Source organism: Carettochelys insculpta, chromosome 5 (assembly GCF_033958435.1).
Source record: "Carettochelys insculpta isolate YL-2023 chromosome 5, ASM3395843v1, whole genome shotgun sequence".
In the NCBI taxonomy this organism is placed as follows: Eukaryota; Metazoa; Chordata; order Testudines; family Carettochelyidae; genus Carettochelys; species Carettochelys insculpta.
The window spans coordinates 96,789,804-96,809,393 of record NC_134141.1 but is presented as its reverse complement, the minus strand read 5'-3'; the positions used below and the strand labels follow the sequence as shown (position 1 = coordinate 96,809,393).

General features: G+C 41.6%; 1 protein-coding gene across 1 annotated transcript in view; it reads right to left on the bottom strand.

Annotated features, from left to right (window-relative positions):
- Positions 1 to 2,905: 2,905 nt before the first annotated feature.
- CDC20B (cell division cycle 20B) overlaps positions 2,906 to 19,590 on the bottom strand; it is a 47,489-nt gene continuing 30,804 nt past the window's right edge. The window contains exons 6-12 of the mRNA XM_074995569.1: positions 15,535 to 15,654; positions 13,239 to 13,435; positions 12,207 to 12,301; positions 9,644 to 9,872; positions 8,294 to 8,419; positions 7,424 to 7,541; positions 2,906 to 3,045 (exon numbers count right to left, since the gene is read on the bottom strand). Coding sequence (XP_074851670.1) covers positions 2,945 to 3,045; positions 7,424 to 7,541; positions 8,294 to 8,419; positions 9,644 to 9,872; positions 12,207 to 12,301; positions 13,239 to 13,435; positions 15,535 to 15,654 — 986 coding nt within the window. The 3' untranslated portion in view covers positions 2,906 to 2,944. The remainder of the gene's footprint in view (positions 3,046 to 7,423; positions 7,542 to 8,293; positions 8,420 to 9,643; positions 9,873 to 12,206; positions 12,302 to 13,238; positions 13,436 to 15,534; positions 15,655 to 19,590) is intronic.

Below are 19,590 nucleotides of genomic sequence, written 5' to 3'. Positions count from 1 at the left end.
ACCTTACACAGTCTTTATTACTGTAGGTATGTCTACACACCAGCCTTATTCCAAAACAAGCTATTCTGTCATTTATACTGCTGTTATTTTGAAATAACTTTGCTGTGTAGACATACCATGCCTGTATTTTTAATACATGAACACATAAGGTGGATGCATTCATTAGGGCATTAATTTAATGTAATCTAATAATTTACTTAAATATATCTCTAGGTGCTTATCCAGTGTTCTGAGCCCCAATCCTAGAAATAAAAAATATAACATATAGGCTACGTCTACACGCGTGGCGCGTCCAGACGGGGCTCCTTTTCGAAAGGACCCCGCCTACTTCGAAGTCCCCTTATTCCTGTGAGCTCATGGGAATAAGGGGACTTCGAAGTAGGCGGCGTCCTTTCGAAAAGGAGCCCCATCTGGACGCGCCACGCGGCGGCAAGGAGCGTCAATTTCGAAGCGCGGCTGCCGCCCGCACGCTAATGAAGCGCTGAATATGCATTTCAGCGCTTCATTAGTAAACTTCGAAATGGCCATTTGCATGGCCATTTCAAAGTTTGGGGCACGTGTAGACACGGCTCTATACAGAAAAAGGACTGCCTATAAATATATGAATCTCAATCTATGTTGTCTTCACTGGCCTTAGCAAAAAGGGGAAATAGATGGACTTTGGTGTGTGCTCAGAAGCCTAACAAATACTAGCTCTGACAGCCCAAGGAGAGGAACAAGTTTCCAAAATGTAACACAGATGGAAAAATTAGAATGAATCACAAGTTCACATTTTAAGGATCTCTTAATTGTAAGACGGGAAAAGGATCAGTTCCCCAGCACTGTATTTTCTGAGAATCCCCTTCCGATTTATCAAGCAAAGTATTATCCGATTCAAAACAAATCCATTCCCTAATCTAGTTGGTCTGGTTATGAAGTTAAAAATTCCCAACAGAAAAAGCACAGGAAATGCCAGAAATAAGTAAGAGAAAATAAGCAAATTCAATTTATTGTTCCATCAGCTTCCCCCTGCAAATGAGGGCAGACGGTGTGGGGGAGAATCACTATTCTGGGCACAGATTTTACATGCTTCTTAAATTTGGCTGCAACAGTAATGTTCATTCTGAAAGACAAATTTTGAATTAATGATCTCCTGTTCCTAGACATCAGCTTTTTTGTAGTTATTTCTACATGCACCACCAAAGAGCTCTTATTTTCCAACCTGCTTTGAAGAAAGACCTCAACAGGTGGCCACTAAAACCAGAGACTTTGGTCTGTATCAGGCTTATTGTAAATGAGCAACTTTTGATGTACTAGTGACATTTGAGAAAATACAACTAGTGGAATCTGGTCAGCAGCCCTCAAGTCAGTTCTTGTGTGATTTATAAACAGCAGAGATGAGGTTTTAAATAATGCATGAGAACAACAGACATCTCTATCGTAGATTCATTTCCCGATGATTTTGCAGCCCCCTTAACACTACCTGCCCTTTACACCCATTCAGTCATAGCTGAATTTTCCTTTCTGAAAACTGTGGTCTGATTTTATATCACTCATTTCATCTCCCACCTCCCCAGCTGCAGTTACAAGAATCCTCCCAATATTTTTCAGATAGAAAGGGTCATGAGTTTCTTTACCGCCAGGGCTCTTACACACAAGAAATGTTTCAAGGCTCTTTTGGGGGGCAGAGACAAACCTTTCCCTCTTCCTTATCTCTCACAAGTCCATTCCAAATCCATTGCTTCTGCTTTCAGATGATGGAAGGAGAATGCCAAAGATAGCTACTGCGTTGCCAAATGCTTTGAAATGCTTTGAATGAGAACTTGCCGTACTGGGCCAAATCCTGCAGTCTTTATTTAGCTTATATCAGTATTCAGGTAAAATCTAACTAAAAATCAAAGAGACATTTGCCCCAGCAAGTACTAAATAAAGCCCATGTAACTATGATAGCTACCACCATTATTAATGCAGGAGATCAACCAAGTGATCTTTGAAGCTAAAGACATAAGTCACCACAGTTTTAATCCAAAAGCCACATATCCAGGCTGTAACAGACTCACAGACTCTGTTTCCTGGACACAGACAAGTAGCTGACTAGTAAGTTACAAACAGACCACATTATTAGTATGAAATTATGATCTGGAGTGTTAAAAACTTTTTGAAATACAGTAGAGGGGGGTTAATAAAACCCCCCCTAGGATTCAAAATCTGATTTCCAGTTTCAAAGTACTGTTTACACAGCTATTTTTATTGTGTTACTACAAACTCTGCTAACCCAAATCTGTCAGCCCAGGCTTGGAAGCTTGCTTCTGTGAGCTCTGTAGACACATCCTATGGTACCACATACTCCTGAGAATTGGCCAATATAAAACTTTTCACTAGGCCTATCTCCCAAAAAAAGCATTAAGTGAGACTTAATTGGCACAGAGTGCTCATGCTGGCTCTCTGCGAATGCTGCTCATGGTTACTGGTTTAAGGAAAATTCATGTGATGTTATTAATCAGAATTAGAAAGTTTTTTTATCTAAAGTATGGGCAAGGCCGGCTTACACACATTCCATTTGATAATGAACTAATCGGAATATTAACAGAGAGATAGCCGTGTTAGTCTATATTCTACCAAAACAAAAAGGCAGTCCAGTAGCACTTTAAAGACTAACAAAATAATTTATTAGGCGGTGAGCTTTTGTGGGACAGACCCACTTCTTCAAAGACCATAGCCACACCAGAACAGACTCAATATTGGTTCTGCAGGCAAACAAAAATATTGGTTCTGCATTTTTGTTTTAATTGGAATAATGCTTTCAATGAAAAAAAAAGGTGTTCTCTTTTCCATGTTTAATTTGAAAAGGATGAAGATTTGTTGTGTGACTGTCATTGTCAAAAAACCTTTAACTACTCACTTTCAACAGTGAACTAGAACCATTCTCCTGAAAGTCCTTACATCTATGTTTGCTTTCACCAAACTAGACATATTTCCACACACAAGCCATTCCATCAGCTGCCAGAGAAAAGATCCTGCTATGATCTGGACTCAGTACTATGTACAAGACACGTCCTTTATGACCTACAAAACAAAATCACAATATTTTAACAAAGATCAGGGAGATGACATGATTTTAAAAGGAGAACTCTTTGCCATTCTGGCCTGGTTTACTGTAACTACAGCTACACAGCATGCTGAACAGGATGTGCTGTTTGGCTTGAGCAAGCCTAAAATTTACACCAGTGTTACAGATTAATAAAAAGCTGCAAGCAATTTTGAACTCATTAGGGACCATATTTGAACTATCAGGAGTTTACAAAAGCTTTACAAGGCTTTCCTCTCAAAGAAGAATATTTTGCCTCTTTCTTAAACCTGAATTCTCGATTCACCACCACAGGCAAAATATGTGTCTTCTCTGTGACTGTGTCTACACTGAGCTGTGCTGCCGGCACCTTGATGCAAATGAGTAGTCTTGAAAATGCAAATGCTGCTCATTTGCATATTTGTGGCAGAAAGCACGCAGTGTAGACATGTCTTTCCCAGCAAGACCCCCCTTTGTTGGCAGCCCCTTATCCCTAATGTTTTCCAGGCATAAGGGACTGCCGACAAAGGGGGATTTTGCTGACAGAACCATGTCTACACTGCTTGTTTTCTGCCATGAGTTTGCAAATGAACTGTGTGCATATGCAATGAACTTCCATTCACATTTTCGAGACCACTCATTTGCATCACACCGCCGGCAGCACGGCTAAGTGTAGATGTAGCCTGTGAGCGGTAATGTGTCTCACTAATGACTTTCCTTCTGTGGCTGCATAGTCTTCTCAGACACTTTGCCACTGATCCACCAGTGCTGATACAGTGTCTCCAACCTCTGAGTTATTTGCATTATAAAGCCCCCTTGAGCAATCTCCTACACAATAACATATTGGAGTCATATGTTAAGTACACTCCTCCATGTTCCCTCTACTTTTCCCCCTCCATGGACAGAATAAATTTTGTTATGTGCACCGAGGCATGTGTGGATGTGCACCACTAAGAGAAGCACATACTGCCCACTGGGAGGGGCTGTGGGCACTTTGCTAATCAGCTGAGTGGTACCTGAATCTCTCCTGGGCAACCACCCAAGCACTCAGCTTACAGGGAACACTGGTAACCCTGGTTATGGACAAAATTAGGGACAAGATTCTGTCCGCCTGCTGTAAGCACTTTGCCCCAATCAACAGCACAAAAAAGCTACATAACTGCCTTACCAAGATATGCCAGGCTTCCCCCAGCATGCAAACATGGCAGGAGGATGGCCTAGTATTATGCTGAGATTCAGGAGAGCTAGTTCAGTTCCCTGATTTGACATAGACTTCCTGTGTCACTTTGAGCAGCTTGCTTAATCTCTCCAGGCCTCAGTTGGCATCTGTAATATGGGAGTAACAGCATTTCCACACCTCACAGAGATGTTGTAAGGATAAATACATTAAAAAGGTGAGGTGCCCAGATGGCAGTCTCTTAGCTAGAGTGGTCTCACCCTGCCAGGCTTCTGTGACTTAGAGCAAATTAGAGCCACCCTGAGGCTGATTGATGTGTCACTGGGCAGAGACTCTAAGGCTGTGTCTAGTCTGCTGACAACCATCAGCAAAACATACGCAAATTGTGAATGCGTTTGTGTATCTCCTGCTGATAGTTCTGTCGGGAGAGGCTTTCCTGACATTTGAGCTGTCCACTCAGGGGCCAAATGTCAGGAAAACCCCCTCTATCAACACCTCCCTTCTTCTTCGTGGAATGAGGATAACTGGGATGTTGGCAGAGGGCTCCAGGAGTGGCAGACTTCTGTCAAGTGACATACAGGCTCCAGACAGAAGCCTGCAATCTAGACATAGCCTAAGCCCTAAGGATATGTCTACACTGCAGTTGAAAACATGTGGCTAGCCCATGTATTCTGACTCAGGCTCATGGGGCTGGGGTTTAAGTGGCTGTTTAATTACTCAGGTTCTGAGCCACCTCAAGAGGGGAGGGTCCCAGATCTCAGTCCTCTAGCCCAAGCCCCAACTACCACACTACAATCAAACAACTCCTTAGCTAGACCCCACGAGACTAAGTCAGGACACAAACAACCAATGTTCCCTCTAGTTTCTTTTCCATCCATGGGCAGAATAAATTTTTCTATGTGCACCAAAGAATGTGTGAATGTGCACCACTGACTGAAACACATGCTGCAGGCAGCTGTGGGTGCTCTGCTAGTCAGCTGGGTGACACCTGAATCTCTCCTGGGCAGCCACCCAAATGCTCAGCTCACAGGGAAGACTGCAGATAACCCACAAGCTTTTAACCTACGTGTAGACGTACTCAAACTGGATTTTTGCCCAAAGCTTAATATTAATTTCCAGGATAGATTAGTTCTCAGGCTTCGCTTCCTTGCAGGGGTATTAAGCAAGAGTGCAGAATGGACAGTGCTGTGCTGAGTGTACGTGAGTGGAGCTGAGTCTGCATTGCAAAGAATTCTTAATGCAGTCTCCTCTGGATGGCTGTAATAAAAACGGAAGGAAAAGAGTCAGAGACTTATCAGAAATATCCAAAGAATGGAGCCAATGCTTTTAAGAAGATGGCTTCCTCCCCGTATTGTCCTATTCTGAACCTACAGGGCACTGAGCAACATCAGCTCCGATTGAATTCAATGGTAGCTGCAGGAGCTTAGCCCCTCAGCTGAGGTGCGCAGCACCAGCCAGGATAGGTCTCTAAAAACTGAAATCCAACTGTGACTCACCTGTTACTCTCTTTCTTGTGAAACTCATGTGGTAAAGGGTTTCTCAGATACTCTAGAGATACCTAGCAATTATCTTGAAGATCTCCTGTATAGAGAATTACATTCATTTTCTCTCCTGAGCCCATATGCTTATGAGAGGGCAGAGTCCCCTTCAGAAGAAAAATCATTTTGCTCATAATTATCTGGTTTTCACACTTATGAGAATTAGTTTCCACCATGAAAATGTAAAACTTAAGAGGAAATGAAACGACCCAGGGTAACTGCTGCTGTAGCATACGTCTCTTGTGCGCTGCTTCATATGTAAACAGGAGAGCTGAGATTTTATCAAAAGATAAAGCAAAAGCAGAATTTAATTTACAAGTGCATTCAGGCTTCTTACACACATACTGTGTGAACACATGAAAAATCTCAGATTATTCTTCCTGTGACTGAATGTAAAAAGAAGTTTAAATTGATGGTGCCATAACTGTAACAAGGCATTTTAGCCCCCTTTGCCAACTGCACAACTTGTGCCCATAGCATATGCATAAAAGTGCATCAGTTTCCTTTCCCCATTCGACCCCCAATCTGACTATCAATGCTAGTCCCCTATAGGCTGGTGTTGGGACCAAGTCCCAGGCACACAAGAGCAGCATAGGAATAAATCTGTGCAGCCGGTTGGTTGACTGGACCCGGACCCCCACCCCCACCCCCACCCCACAGAGATTCTATGTAGCATACATCATGAGTCCCTCTTTAGCCCTCATAATAGGTCTAAAGAAGGATCAAGGTGCTGCACAGGACATATGCGGACATTGCATACGGGTAAATTTAACCTCAGGACTGAATTTCATCCAGTGCAACCCTAACGGATGAAAACTGAATTAAGATTTACTAGGAGTACCATAGCAGGAAGCAATAGAGTGGTACAAAAGCCAGACCATGTGTATCAGCAATTAAAAGTCTGCACAAAAATTCACCAAAAAAGGTGCCAGAAAAGGTATTTAAATGAACAGACACTCTTATCAGATGAAAAATATTATCTTACCTGAAAAAATAAAAAACTATGTTAGTGATAACTTGTCACTGATCATGCAAATAATTGATACACAAATGGAGCTTCAGTAAATGCTCACACAATTTAGGTACACTAATATTCGTGCATTTTTATACATAAGACTGGCATGCATTTTAATTTAATTTTGGATGTCTGAGCTGAATTGTTTAGATTATGCTGAAACAAGTGATGATGTGTAACATAACATGTTGGAGTGACAGCACAAATTGCAAGAAAAGACTAATATGAAATATTCCTACACCACAAAATGTCATTCATATAACAGAAAGGAAAACACACTCATTCTGGTTGTCACTATGGTGCATACATGAGACACATTCGTTTACATTGTAAGGTCAAAGTCATTAAAACAAAGAAAAAACTAATTAGCAAATGGCCAAGTGGAAGAAGTTATTTCAAAAGTTATTTTGGAAGCAACTGACTCAGTGTTCTACAGGTAGCACTCTGAGCTGCTACGCTCAGTATCCACATTCGGTTTGTGGACTACGTATTCCAGGTCAGAACAGAATGGGAGCAGTCTTGCATTAGCACGCTTAGCCCCAGTGAATAAGATTTGTAGTGTGCACGTCAGCTAATTTTGGAGAAAGGCTGATCAAACAGAGAAAGTGCAACTAGAGAGATAAAAAGTGGTTTACTGAAATACTCACCATGAAGTTCAGCTGAATTTGTAAGTGTGGGATACTTCCATATTTTCATCTGATTTCCAGGAAGGCCTTGGCCAGTCATCAATTCATTGGTTTGGGGTAACCACAACAGGGAGCAAATCTACAGTAATTTAAAAAGTCATTTCAATTTTTAAAAGGATCTACATGTAACATTCAACAGCTTTTAGACTGAAAATGTTCTTAGCAAATGCTCAAAATGCACAAGTTTCTGAGCAACAACAGAAAAACATTGTTACATAGCCATTGGAGAAGTATTTAATTTCCCTCAATAATGACTGTTGCTGAGTGCAGCTGCGTTATCATCCTTTCTAAAACAGATGGCATCCTGCCAGATTTAAAAACAGAAACCTCAGCCAAAGCCTTAGCTCATGAAACTCAGTATAGCTCCAGGGAAATCAAAGGGGCTATGACAGTTTACACCTATTGAGAATCTAGCCTACTGTCTCTTAATATTCAGCCTACGGAGACTAACTGTTGTTTTCTGACTCCTTGGGCCCACTCTAGTAATACTCTCAGGCTTCCTGGGAAACCTGCTGCTCCCTCATCATCTTCTCCTCATTAGGTATTTGGTCAGTAGCAGGGTTGATGAATAGCGAGTGGGCTTGCTATAAGACTTTATTGTTACCTCCTCTCTGACCCAATTAAAAGTTGTGAGGAAAAGAGGCGATGACTTGGACATGAATTAACTGATCCTGAATCCATTGAGAAAATACAGCTGTGAGTGCACTTGAAATGCATATATAGACAGGCAGCATTGTGCAGCAGCTCTGCACATGATATTTTGTCAGGAGCTGTGCAAGGTGAGAGTGCAGCTCACAAAGCTTTACATGTGCAGATATTTTATGTGTTCACCTGAGATTTTGTGTCTGTGGTTCTGATGATTTCCCCTTTGCTTACATCCCAGACACGTAAAAATCCATCCTTCATTCCACCTCCTGTGGCAAGGATTTCTGACTGCCAGGGACACCAGTTCATAGCCTAGTGGATAGGAAATAGATACAGATGCAGGATAAGAAGGAGTTAGTTAGAAATGGGGAATGTAGTCAATTTTTCTTATACAATGGATTGGAGCAATGAAGCCCAGTCACTCAGACACCTCTGGGTCAGAACTCAGGGGGTTTCTGTTCCCCATCCCAGTGCACACACAGCTCACCCAGCCCAGACTGCCTCCAGCAAAATAACAATGTAGGCTCTCTCAACTCCAGCCAATGTGTCGGGCTCCTTTGCCAGGTCTTCTCTGTGGCCTCATGGCTTTTGTGTCAGCCTATAAAATTCAGGATCCCCTGGCTCCAGCTTTGCTTCTACTTCGTGTTTCATAGATTCATAGATTTTAAGGCCAAACAAGGCCAGAGCATTTCACTCCTTATGTTCTAAGTAAGTAAGGCTGAAATGCAAGGCCTATAGGCCAAGGCCTCTAAGATTTTAGCTCAGCCACACTAGGCCATACAGCGATAAGAAATTGTTGACATAAGTAAGCGACTGAAGAATAGCCCAATGGCATAGGATTATGGGACAAGATGTACCAGTAGGTGAAACTAACAAGAAGATTAATTTTTGTTCCCAAGATACCCAGTAATCACAGTTTTCTAACACATGCCATAACTGCAATATGCACTATGTACATAAATGCTAATGAGCTATAGTCAGAATTATGTCATAAAAAGATGGTGCACAGAGCAGGAAAATTGACCTCCCTCTAGGAAACTCCACAGGGAACCATCCTTCTAGTAATGAGCAATCCATGAGAGACCCCTAACACTCATCCTCCAGGATGCAAGTAAAACTATGTTTGTAACTGGTGCATAGGTCAGTGCAGAATTTATATCTGCTTGGTCCACAACTGAACTGTGACTTTAATAAAATTGTAAACTAGACTAGACCTTGAACTTATGCATGGTCTATACCCTTGGCCTTTATGTGATCCTAGACATTCGCTAAAGCAAGTAGCTGAGATGACTTTCACTCAGGTAAGCTTGAAACTGTAGCCATCAGAGCCAACCCCACCCTGGTATAATACCTCATTACAAAATTCAGTTTAAATAAAATAAAAGGCTACACTCTTATCTTAACTGTCTTCTATTCAGGTCATAGCTTTACTGCATCAGCAACAATATTGTATGCAAATATATTTAGAAAAATAACATTCTGTATACTAAATGAACTATACATGAAATAAAATAATAGAGCATTTTCCCTTTGTACCTTTACTGCTGAGGCTTGGGGTATGGCTTTCAATGGCTTGCAATGCCCTGTCACACCAGGGTCATTAGGCCAGATATTCAACAGACCATCACTGGACCCACTTGCCAGAAGCTTGTTGTTTGGGGACCATTTCAGGCTGCAAATGCTCTGCTTGTTATGGCAAAGAGTCCCTACATGATGCTGAGCAATACGAACATCATGATGATGAATTAATCCTAGTCTGGAGCCACTGTAGGTGGGAGGAGACAGCATCATTTAGCAAGCTAGAGCTCAGAGATGTTTGCAAGTTCACAATAATTCTGTGCTTTCAGAAGCAAAACACAACAATAAGGATCATGTATGTCAAATTATAAGGTGATAAATAAAAGGCAATATAAGCCAGTGTCAAAGGTATATTCAAGGTTTAGTGCTGCCATACAATGGATCAAGGATAAGTGCATGCCCAGCCCAAGTCAGGGAGATTAATTATTCTTGCAATGAAGAGACAGTCTAGTGTATGTTGCCATTTCCCCCTATAAATAGTTACATTCAATCACTTCCATTATCCTTAAGAAAAGCACCCCACCGTTTTTTCCATGTTATCAATTGTGGCTTTGCCATGGCTCTCAGCTAAGGAGCAGTAATGTCGTTTCATAACCCCAGGAACAGATCAGGAAACAGAGACTTCAGGAGTCATCATAATTATCATGTCACTGGTTCCCCAGACCCAGCTCCATTTGCTTTTCCTGCCACACTGGTTGAGCTGCACTGACTGGCATTTGGGGAATGACTACACTCCCTCCTGAAGGCTAATATATCCTCCTATAGGAGGCCCCTGAAACTATAGTCTGGTTCTTGATAGTGTGGCTATAATACAGCACAAAAATACCAGGCAAATTGATGATACTCAAGAATATATTACTGCAGATAAAACATTTTGTACCCACCAAAGGATTTCATCTATAGCAAAAGAGTGACAAAATGAGAGGGCCTTCCACAGGAAATTCATATTTTTTTCCAGCCAAACTGGCAAAATTAACATTTAGATTGATAATTGCTTTCCTTACTTGGTAATCCCAGGCACCTGACATTACTACAAGAGTGTCTGTCTATAATATAAAAATTATGTCACATTTTCGCAGAAAGTACAATGTCATACATCATGCTGAGCTATTCTTTCAAGGCAGGCTTTAGTCTTCGGCTTTTCATATGCAAGTCAAGTTTCACTTTGACTCATAGCCTTTGGTTAATATAAACACAGAATGCAAGATTTGTAAGGTAGAGAATGTGTTCCATTAACCTGTGTTGTCTTGACCTGATAAATTCTTGAAATTAATGAAACCCCCAATACATCAATAGATTCCAGCAAGATAGGCCACCACTTTAGCTTAAATATATGGTTAGAAAATGGCAGATTTCTTTGCATTGTGGGTTTGTGGTGATACCCTCTTCTGGATACATTATGGGGAATTAGAAGACACCCAGTTTGTTAATATTCTATGGCGTGATACTGGCTTCATAGGGCAAATTTGAATAGCATATGTCAAATTTCATCAGATGGCATGTAGGGTGTATGTCATTATGCACAAAGATCTCCTTATTCATGAGTAATTATTCATGGAGAATTTCTTGAGAAATGATAAGCAGAGCACTCGGAGATTAATTTTAATCCACAGAAATGGACCATATTGGTAGTGTGGTTCATAAGGGCATTGCTGATCTTACTGTCATTTTCTGTTTGTAAGCCATCTAAACTCAAATGGAAAAGTACAAAGTCAAATTGAAACTAGTAAATAATTTGTAGGTAGACTGTCCATGTGTGTTCATGGGATCCAACAGATGTTAATACAGTCAACTGTCAAAGCTTTGCTGTGCAATCATAATGAAACCACAAAACTCTCCAGAAATGCGTCCCTGTCAAGAGATACTAAGATATTTCACTTTGAATTTTAATATAGGTTTCAAGGCTCTAAACCAAGTATGAATGAAACACAATGAAACACAGCCTTTACTGCTATTTTTACACATATTATCAGAATTTCACATGGCTTTGAAACGGAAGCTTTACATAACACAGAATACAGCATTAAATATAATTACAATTTTTGCAGGTCTTTCTTCAGACCTACAAGTATTCGAGACAACGAATTAACATAAGGTGATACAGACCATAAATCCAAAGTGGTTGAGGTAAACATATTTGACTGAGCTCAACCACTGCTCTGTAACAGTGCTTAAATACCGAGTGTTAGGTAACTGGGGGAAAATTTACCCCTGTGCAGAGGACCAGCAAAAACCCTAAAAATCACTTCTGTTTCACTTGATTCTTCAAAATGAGACCTAGCTGATGAATAGACATTGTGCAGGCCTTCTGCATAAGTGTAAATTTCCCCTCATGGGACCATAGAGAGATTGGTATTGGTATAACAGCACCTTCCACCATGGTGTCTGAGACGAGCTAAATGGCATACAACATGCATTTTGGACCAGGATCAAAGAAACAAAATCAACTGATGTCAGAGGGAGCTTAGCCTGAGTAAAAGCTGTGGGATAAAGCATCCTATGAATATATTGAACTGCTCACCTGGTCAGTATATAATCGTTCCAGCTCATGGCTCCCACCACAGACAGGTGGCCAAACATGTTTCTCAATCTCTTTTTGGTTTCAATGTCCCATAACTGACAAAACAAAGCACAGTTCTAAAATCAAGTGAAAAGGGTATTTTTACTGCCATGTCTAGTAATTGGTTTTAATTTGACATGAGACTGACAATCCAGGGTCCAATCACACAAAGGCTTCAGTTTAACTTTCACAGTTAGGTTTCTAAATCACTACTCCCAAAGTCAGTAGGAGCTGCAGCTATGCAGCACCTCTGAAAATACAACCAGGCATTTAGGTGCCTATATCTAGAAATCCGCACTTCAAAATATTTTTAGGTGCTCTTTCAATTACTGACTTCCAAGACTGTTGAGCTGGCTCTGCTGGCTTATCCCCCATGTCTGACAGGCTATTCTGGCCACTGGGCAAGGCAAGAGGCAGACACCATGCCCCAAGAAGGGGAGGAACTGGCACTATCCTCCCCCAAGAAGCCTTGAGTGTTGCCCAGAGCGTGCTGGGTGGGGGTCCAGTGGTGATTTAAAGGGCCTGGCTCTCCAGCCACTACTGCTGCTACAGTAGTGGCAGCGATGGCCGAGTCCCCCAGGCCCTTTTGTACTGCCAGACCTGAAGGTAGTTCCTCCTATTTGTCTCCCACCCCTCCATCCCCAGGCCTGTATATCTTGGAGAAAATAATTGTGTGGAGATGTTCCACCTCATGGTTGCAAAATCTCGAGAGATACCTGGGTGACTGAATCTTTTACCCAGCTACTACTTATTAAGTGGCTCTAGGCGCTCCAGTACCTTTAGGTAAAAGTGAATAATAACAAGTCATTTAGCAAAGTGCAGCACTGCTTAAGGAGATGGTAAAAATCTCTCTCCAGCAGAGATTCTCTGAATTGTATATAGCTTACTACTCCTAACTGTTTGATGAACAAAAAGAATCTATGTGATGCAAACTGTCTTGTCGCCACTTTATGTAATAGAAAAAAGGGACTTTGAAAGTAAAGTATCCAGTACTTGCACTTCTCCATCACTGGTGCCAACTGCAAGGCAAGTTCCCTCTTTCATCCAGGCTACAGAAGAAATGTATCTTGAACTGTAATTTAATTTAACTCTTTCAATGCTTCGGTGGGCTTCCCCATTCCAAATGTGTGCAGCAGATTCTAGAGCAACAGCAATGAGATTTTTCTGGTTCCAGTCCAGTATGTTTAGATCTAGAAGAAAAATACTTAAAATTACTAATAAACCTGTAGGGGATAGTTTTTAATTGTGCAGCTTTGTCAGGTTATTATTAAATTGGGACATTAAGGGCTTGTCTACACTTGCCCCCAACTTTGAAGGGGGCATCGTAATCAAGGTGATGGGAGATTACTCATGAAGTGCTGCAGTGAATATGCAGCACGTCATTCGGCTAATTCTTTGAAATGTCAAAATTTTGGGGAGTAAAGGCACTTCAAAGTAGTGTGGGCACTTTGAAGTGCCCACAGCTACACGCATGCCAGCACTTCAAAGTTTGATACTTTGAAGTTGCCGTGGGGGAGAATTAGCCTAATGAAGTGCTGCATGCTCACTGCAGCACTTCATTAGTAATATCCCATCACCCTTATTACCATGCTCCTTCGAAGTTGTGGGCAAGAGTAGACCAAGCCTAAGAGAAAGAACCAAATGAATCAAGTTATAGTAGTCCATATTTCCAGGATCCTTCCCATGTGAACCTTTGTGAAGAAAGATAAGAGGATGTTTTCCCAGATTCATAGCTAGTACCCCAAAGGAGATTCCACTGAAGTCTTTGTTTGCAGGCTGTTAACTTTATTAAATATGTATATTAGAGTAGTAGCCAAAGGCCCCACTGCATACAACTGGGAAGCAGTGTGGGACCAGCACTGCGGTCCAGGTTGTGCTGAAGGCCGAAAGCCCTAAGCCCCATCCCTTCCACCCTTGGTCCTGCCCTTTCTGCCCTTAGCCCCTCCCCACCTGTGGCCACACCAGGACCCCTCCCACCTTGCCCCAGGGCATGTGGCACCTCTTGGAACTGCTGGGGCTAATCCTGAAGTTTGCCCTGCGTACAGTATAAAAACAAGCAAAAAAGGAATCAGACAAAGAGAGCATGTCTCAGCAGCAGAGCTTGGACCAGGGTTAGCTTGGACCAGAGCAAAGATGGTTCCAAGGAATAGTTCCACCTCTCATGATGTTTGGTGGTCAGGGGCTACTCTAATTTGCACTGACTCCCAAAACATTACCTATACCACGAAGGGCTACTGTAGAAATTCTAGAGCTGATGTTATACTCTACAGCTGGTTATACCACCCAAGAATTCCCTCTACTTACTGGGGAATACTGAGCTTACTGTTCAGCACAATTCTATCATTTTGCATCCTCTAGCAGCAGGGAGTGACCTTACTGTAGGGAAGGATCTTGCTTAATAATACCATAACAATGGTGTTACCCTTTAGAGTTGTGAAATCTGTTATTCCTTCACTTTGCGTATAAACCAATTGTTGCCATCAAAAATAAATAAGGACCAACATTAATAAAGAATCATTTTCAGGAGTACAGCTGTGTTTATTTTATCACCCTCAGAGACAGCATAGCTTGAATGAAATAGGTGTTAAGCACTGGGGTAAAATCCCAAAATCAATTTATGCATCCGCAAAATTGTGCACAAGTGCACTAGTCTAATGCATATATGCAAGCAATGTTTATCTTCAAAAAATTACAGCAACAAGTTTTGCAAGTGCATATTCTAACACTTTCAAGTTCTTGACTGTTTGAATTTTTCAAGTGATTGCCTAAGTATTTGTAGCTGCAGAGTGCAAGCACATGTACATACATGGGCAATTTTGATGCTGCTGAAGATCGGTTGAAAGACGTGGGAGAAAATTTGCCCCAACTATCAGATAAACAGCCAACTACCTCCCAGAATACAAGCTGATTTCAAGTTTTGCCCCATAGAGCAACTGCCCCATGGGTAAATTCCTATGAGCCAAGAATAATAGCTATTCTGCACTTGACTTTGTAAACACTTCAAGATTGCTGATGAAAAGCAGTATATAAAAATTATGTATATAATTCCCAGTATGTAGTCCACTCCATTTTCACCCAAGCAGTCTGGAATTACACGGTTATGACTTATAGTTTTCACTGGCTGCACTCGTGTAAGAAAAATTAGATTAGCCATAGGCCCCACTGTTGAACTCCATGGGCCACATTTGGTGTAAGGACCACACTTCATCTATAAGACATAAGTTACCAAAATTCCCACTTTCTGCTACAAATTCAAGCTTCCAAGCAATGAAAGAGAATAAAAACTTACAGTAATCATTACGTAAGCCAGTAATATGAAGCTTGACCTCTGGTTCCAATGCTATGAAAGATTCAGTATTAGTGGAAATTTTGTGAGCAGTAAATTCATTATGTGTTCCATTTTGGCGGCCTGTGTAAAGATTCAGAGTATGTGATTTGGTCATAAAAATGCTACCAGTTCTTTTCAGACAATAGCTGTTTTATTTGTGGCTCTTACAAGGCCACAGCAACCCAGGCATAAATTACAGCAGCCCTGATGGGTGCTCTAATTTACGCACAAACAAGCAAGCCCAAAATATTAGATAAAAATATGAAATATTGATTAAAGCCTCTACCCTGCTCTTCCCCACATAGAGTGTACCAGAGACAAAATAAAGCATTATTCCCTTTATATTCAATTTCAATTATATCAAAGGCCAGTATGGAACAAATTTATCTTTGCCTTTTTCTCCTGCTTTCATGTTTGGTAAAAAGCCTTTAATGTTCAAAGGCTTCTCAGATACTCAGTTATTTCAAAACCCCCAAATGAAACAGTTAACTCATTCTCTAAATGCATGCTGCCATTTGGTTTTGAGTTTCTATCAAAACAGCCCCCCAATACAAACCACAGGAAAAGACTTTTCACATCACGACTGCCTTTGATGTCACTTTAGGTATGTGATGTGGAAGAAGTGAGAAATACAACAGAAGCAGCCGTAAAACACAAGTATGAGCAAGCAGGCAGTCAGGCTTGTGGTCACTGCCTGCTTGCTGAGGCTAAGACCCCACACCCTGCAGAACGGAGCAATGTAATTAGCAACAAGATTTTATTTTTTTGTTATGCTTCAGAAATTATCTTGTACCGGCATGACAGGCAGTCACTTCGGTGCGTCTTCCTTATGCCATTTCAAAGCTCTCTCCTTTACAAGCGTTTTTTGTCAAATTCTTTACATAAGATTAGTCAGAACAAATCAGGAATGCTCCAGGCACTGTATGGAAACTGATTCACAGAGATAATTAATGATCAGCTTTCAAATCAGTAAATGTTGACTTTGTCAGGAACCAATCTATTTTATCACATGGCTCAGCAATCTGTCCCATACCTAATACACACATAAACACACTGCCTGTGAAAATCATAGCTGCTGCCAGAAGTTGCAGAGCCATATGATAAATGAATTTAGCGCACACTTTGGATTACCTAGATTCATAGATGTGAAAGCCAAAAGGGACCATTAGGATTATCTAATCTGACCTGTCTAACGCAGGAAACAGAATTCACCCAATCAGTGAGGCAAATAGCCACTAAGGGCCCCAGAGCAAGGGGGAGGGGCATATCACTGCCCCCAGAAGGGGTGGAGACTGGGGTGGAAGGGGTGGGGCCAGAGGTAGCTAGCCCTCAGCACTTTCTGGACCATAGCGCAGGGCCCCACCCCACACCGCATTCTCAGAGCCCTGCAGAGCACACAGCATGGCTCTCCAGCATTTCAGTGGAAATTCAAAAGGAACTGAGACTCCCAGAAGTGTCAGCAGCTGCACGCCCCTTAGAATTGCTGGAACCTGGGTCAGTTGCTCCCTTCTCTGCAGCACCACCTATTGGCGGGTCTGCACCTAGTGATTGATGCACTAAGCCCATAAATTTTGGTTGAGTTACAGTAGCAAGTCATCCAGCTTTATTTTCAAGATGCCAAGTAATGAAGAATCTATCACATCCCAAAGTAAATTGTTTCAGTGGCTAGTTCCCTTCTCTTCTGAACATTCTTTTACCCTTTCCATTTTCGCACCTATCTCAGCTTGGACAGGGAAAACAGGGTAACTAATTCATTTTTGTTTCTAGCTGGTTTCCCTTTCTAGCTCTCATGCACTAATTCAGTGCTTTGTGTATGTTCATCAGAGCAGGGGGCATGTCATTACTTGTTCTGTTCAGCACTTATCCCATTTTTGTGGTTTTGCAATGCAAACATTTCATTGGTTTTTTTTCAGTCACTTCAGAGGACGATTTAAATCCAAACTGTCAGTTCTCCTAGCATGCAAAGATTTAATGAAAACTTTTGCTACAGTTCATGAAAATTCCACACAGCGGAATGTTGGGCTCAAATCACTTGATTCTAAGCCATTTTCTCTCTATTTGTGTTTGTGAGTACCCTTTAACATTTCAGCTGGGTCCAGACTGCAGGGAACTGTCAGTAAAAGATATGCAAATTGTGCACTGCATTTTGCATATCTTTTGCAGACAGTTCTGTCAGGAGAGACTTTTCTGACATTTAGCCCGTCCACATGGGACCAAATATCGGAAAAAAATTCTCTGTCGAGACATCCCTTCTTCCTCGTGGAATGAGGTGTACAGGCATGTCGACAGAATGCTCCTGACCGGCAGATCTCTTCCGAGAGATCTGCAGTCTGGATGCACACTGTGTCAACAAAACTTCAGTCGACTGAAGTTTTGTCAACAGAAGGCTGCAGTCTAGATGTAGCCTTCCACTGGAATCTGTAGGTGAAGTGTGTTTGTGAGAAATGCAAGGTTTGGAGCCATACTTGAGGATTCACCTTAAAGAGTTTTCTTTGTTTTCTTAAACTCACATATGAAGGTAAGACTAAGCCAAAGCTCATGCAAGGAGCTCAGTGCGGAACACCCGGGCAGAGCTCATTTTAGGCTTTGGTTGTAAATTTCCCCTGTTCAGATGTGGCTTCAAGAACTAATAGCCCTAGATTTTTAACAGACAATTTTCTAATCAATGTGTTTGTGGTGAGAGCTTGACACTGTGCAGGCTTTGTCTACATGACAAAGTTTTGTCCCCAAAACCTGTCTTTTGGCAACAAAACAGTGAGAGTGTACACACTGCAAAGCAACTTTTGTCAGGAAAAATGCCAAGTTTTGGCCACAAAAAAACTTCCACTCCATCAGACCCTTTTTTTTTTCCTATTTTGCTCCCTTTTCTTTTGTTAACAAAGAGCCAGTGTAGACATGACTTCTTGTTTTGTCACCAGAACTGGCTTCCACCAATATTCCACAATGCCCTGGTTGCTCTGCTCAGCATTTTGATCTCCGCTCCCATGTAGGTGTGCATCCCTTCCCTTTCAAAGCTCTGGAAAGTATCCAACAGCTGAGTGTGCTCCTCTGTTTGGGTAACAAAGTGCCAAATCATTGAAGTGTTCCCATTCTGCCCTGCACTAAGAACACAAGGACAGACAGATTGCTGCTGCAGGGAGAAGAGAACAGGCTGCTGTGCTGCTTTGACATTCGCCAGCACCAAGTGGCCACCAAGCTATTCCGATGCCATACTCAGCTGAGGAGGCTGTGGGAGAAGACGTGCTGGGCTCAGCTCTGCCTTCCCACACTGCTGTGTTGTGGGATATATACCCACAGTGCACTGCTCACACTGTGGTGGCTCCAGAATGGACATGATCTGTTGACAGAGGACATAAGTTTTATTGACAAAACTTGGTAGAGTAGACAAACCCTTAGAATGAATCTGCTGTTTCTTGAACATCTCTGTTCATGATGCCCTGCTCTAACTTACATTCCTCTCCTCAAGAGATAGCCAAGCATTCAAACATCACTGAGCGGGTTCAAACAGATACCACTAAAATGAAAAATCAAATTGCCAGAAATACATTATGGGGGGTACCCTCCCTTCGCAAGCATCATGAAAAGGGGGTTATGACCATAAATGTGCATAACTCAGGAACGCTTGGGACAAAATACCTTTGTAATCTACCATTTTCAATGATATAACCTGCTGAATCTGTAAATCCTATTTTTGTGCACATATCATTCTTCTATGTGATGTTAGAAATATGAAGGGTATGCCTGTTTATAGTTCTAATAATAAGTAAAATGGCTAATATATATAAAATGGCTTTTAATAATATAATAAAGTTTTAGTCATATAATAAAATGGCTAACAACAGACATTACTGAATTTTCTGGAACAACCCAAAGAGCAGGATTATCTTCCCTGCTGACTTTCCAATCAACCTGATGGCCTGTAAATGGCTTTATTTGCCATATAGATCTGAGAGGTGGTCAGTACAAATCTCCATTTTAGAAATTCAGTGGGTTTTTCACTGTGCATGGAGGGAGACT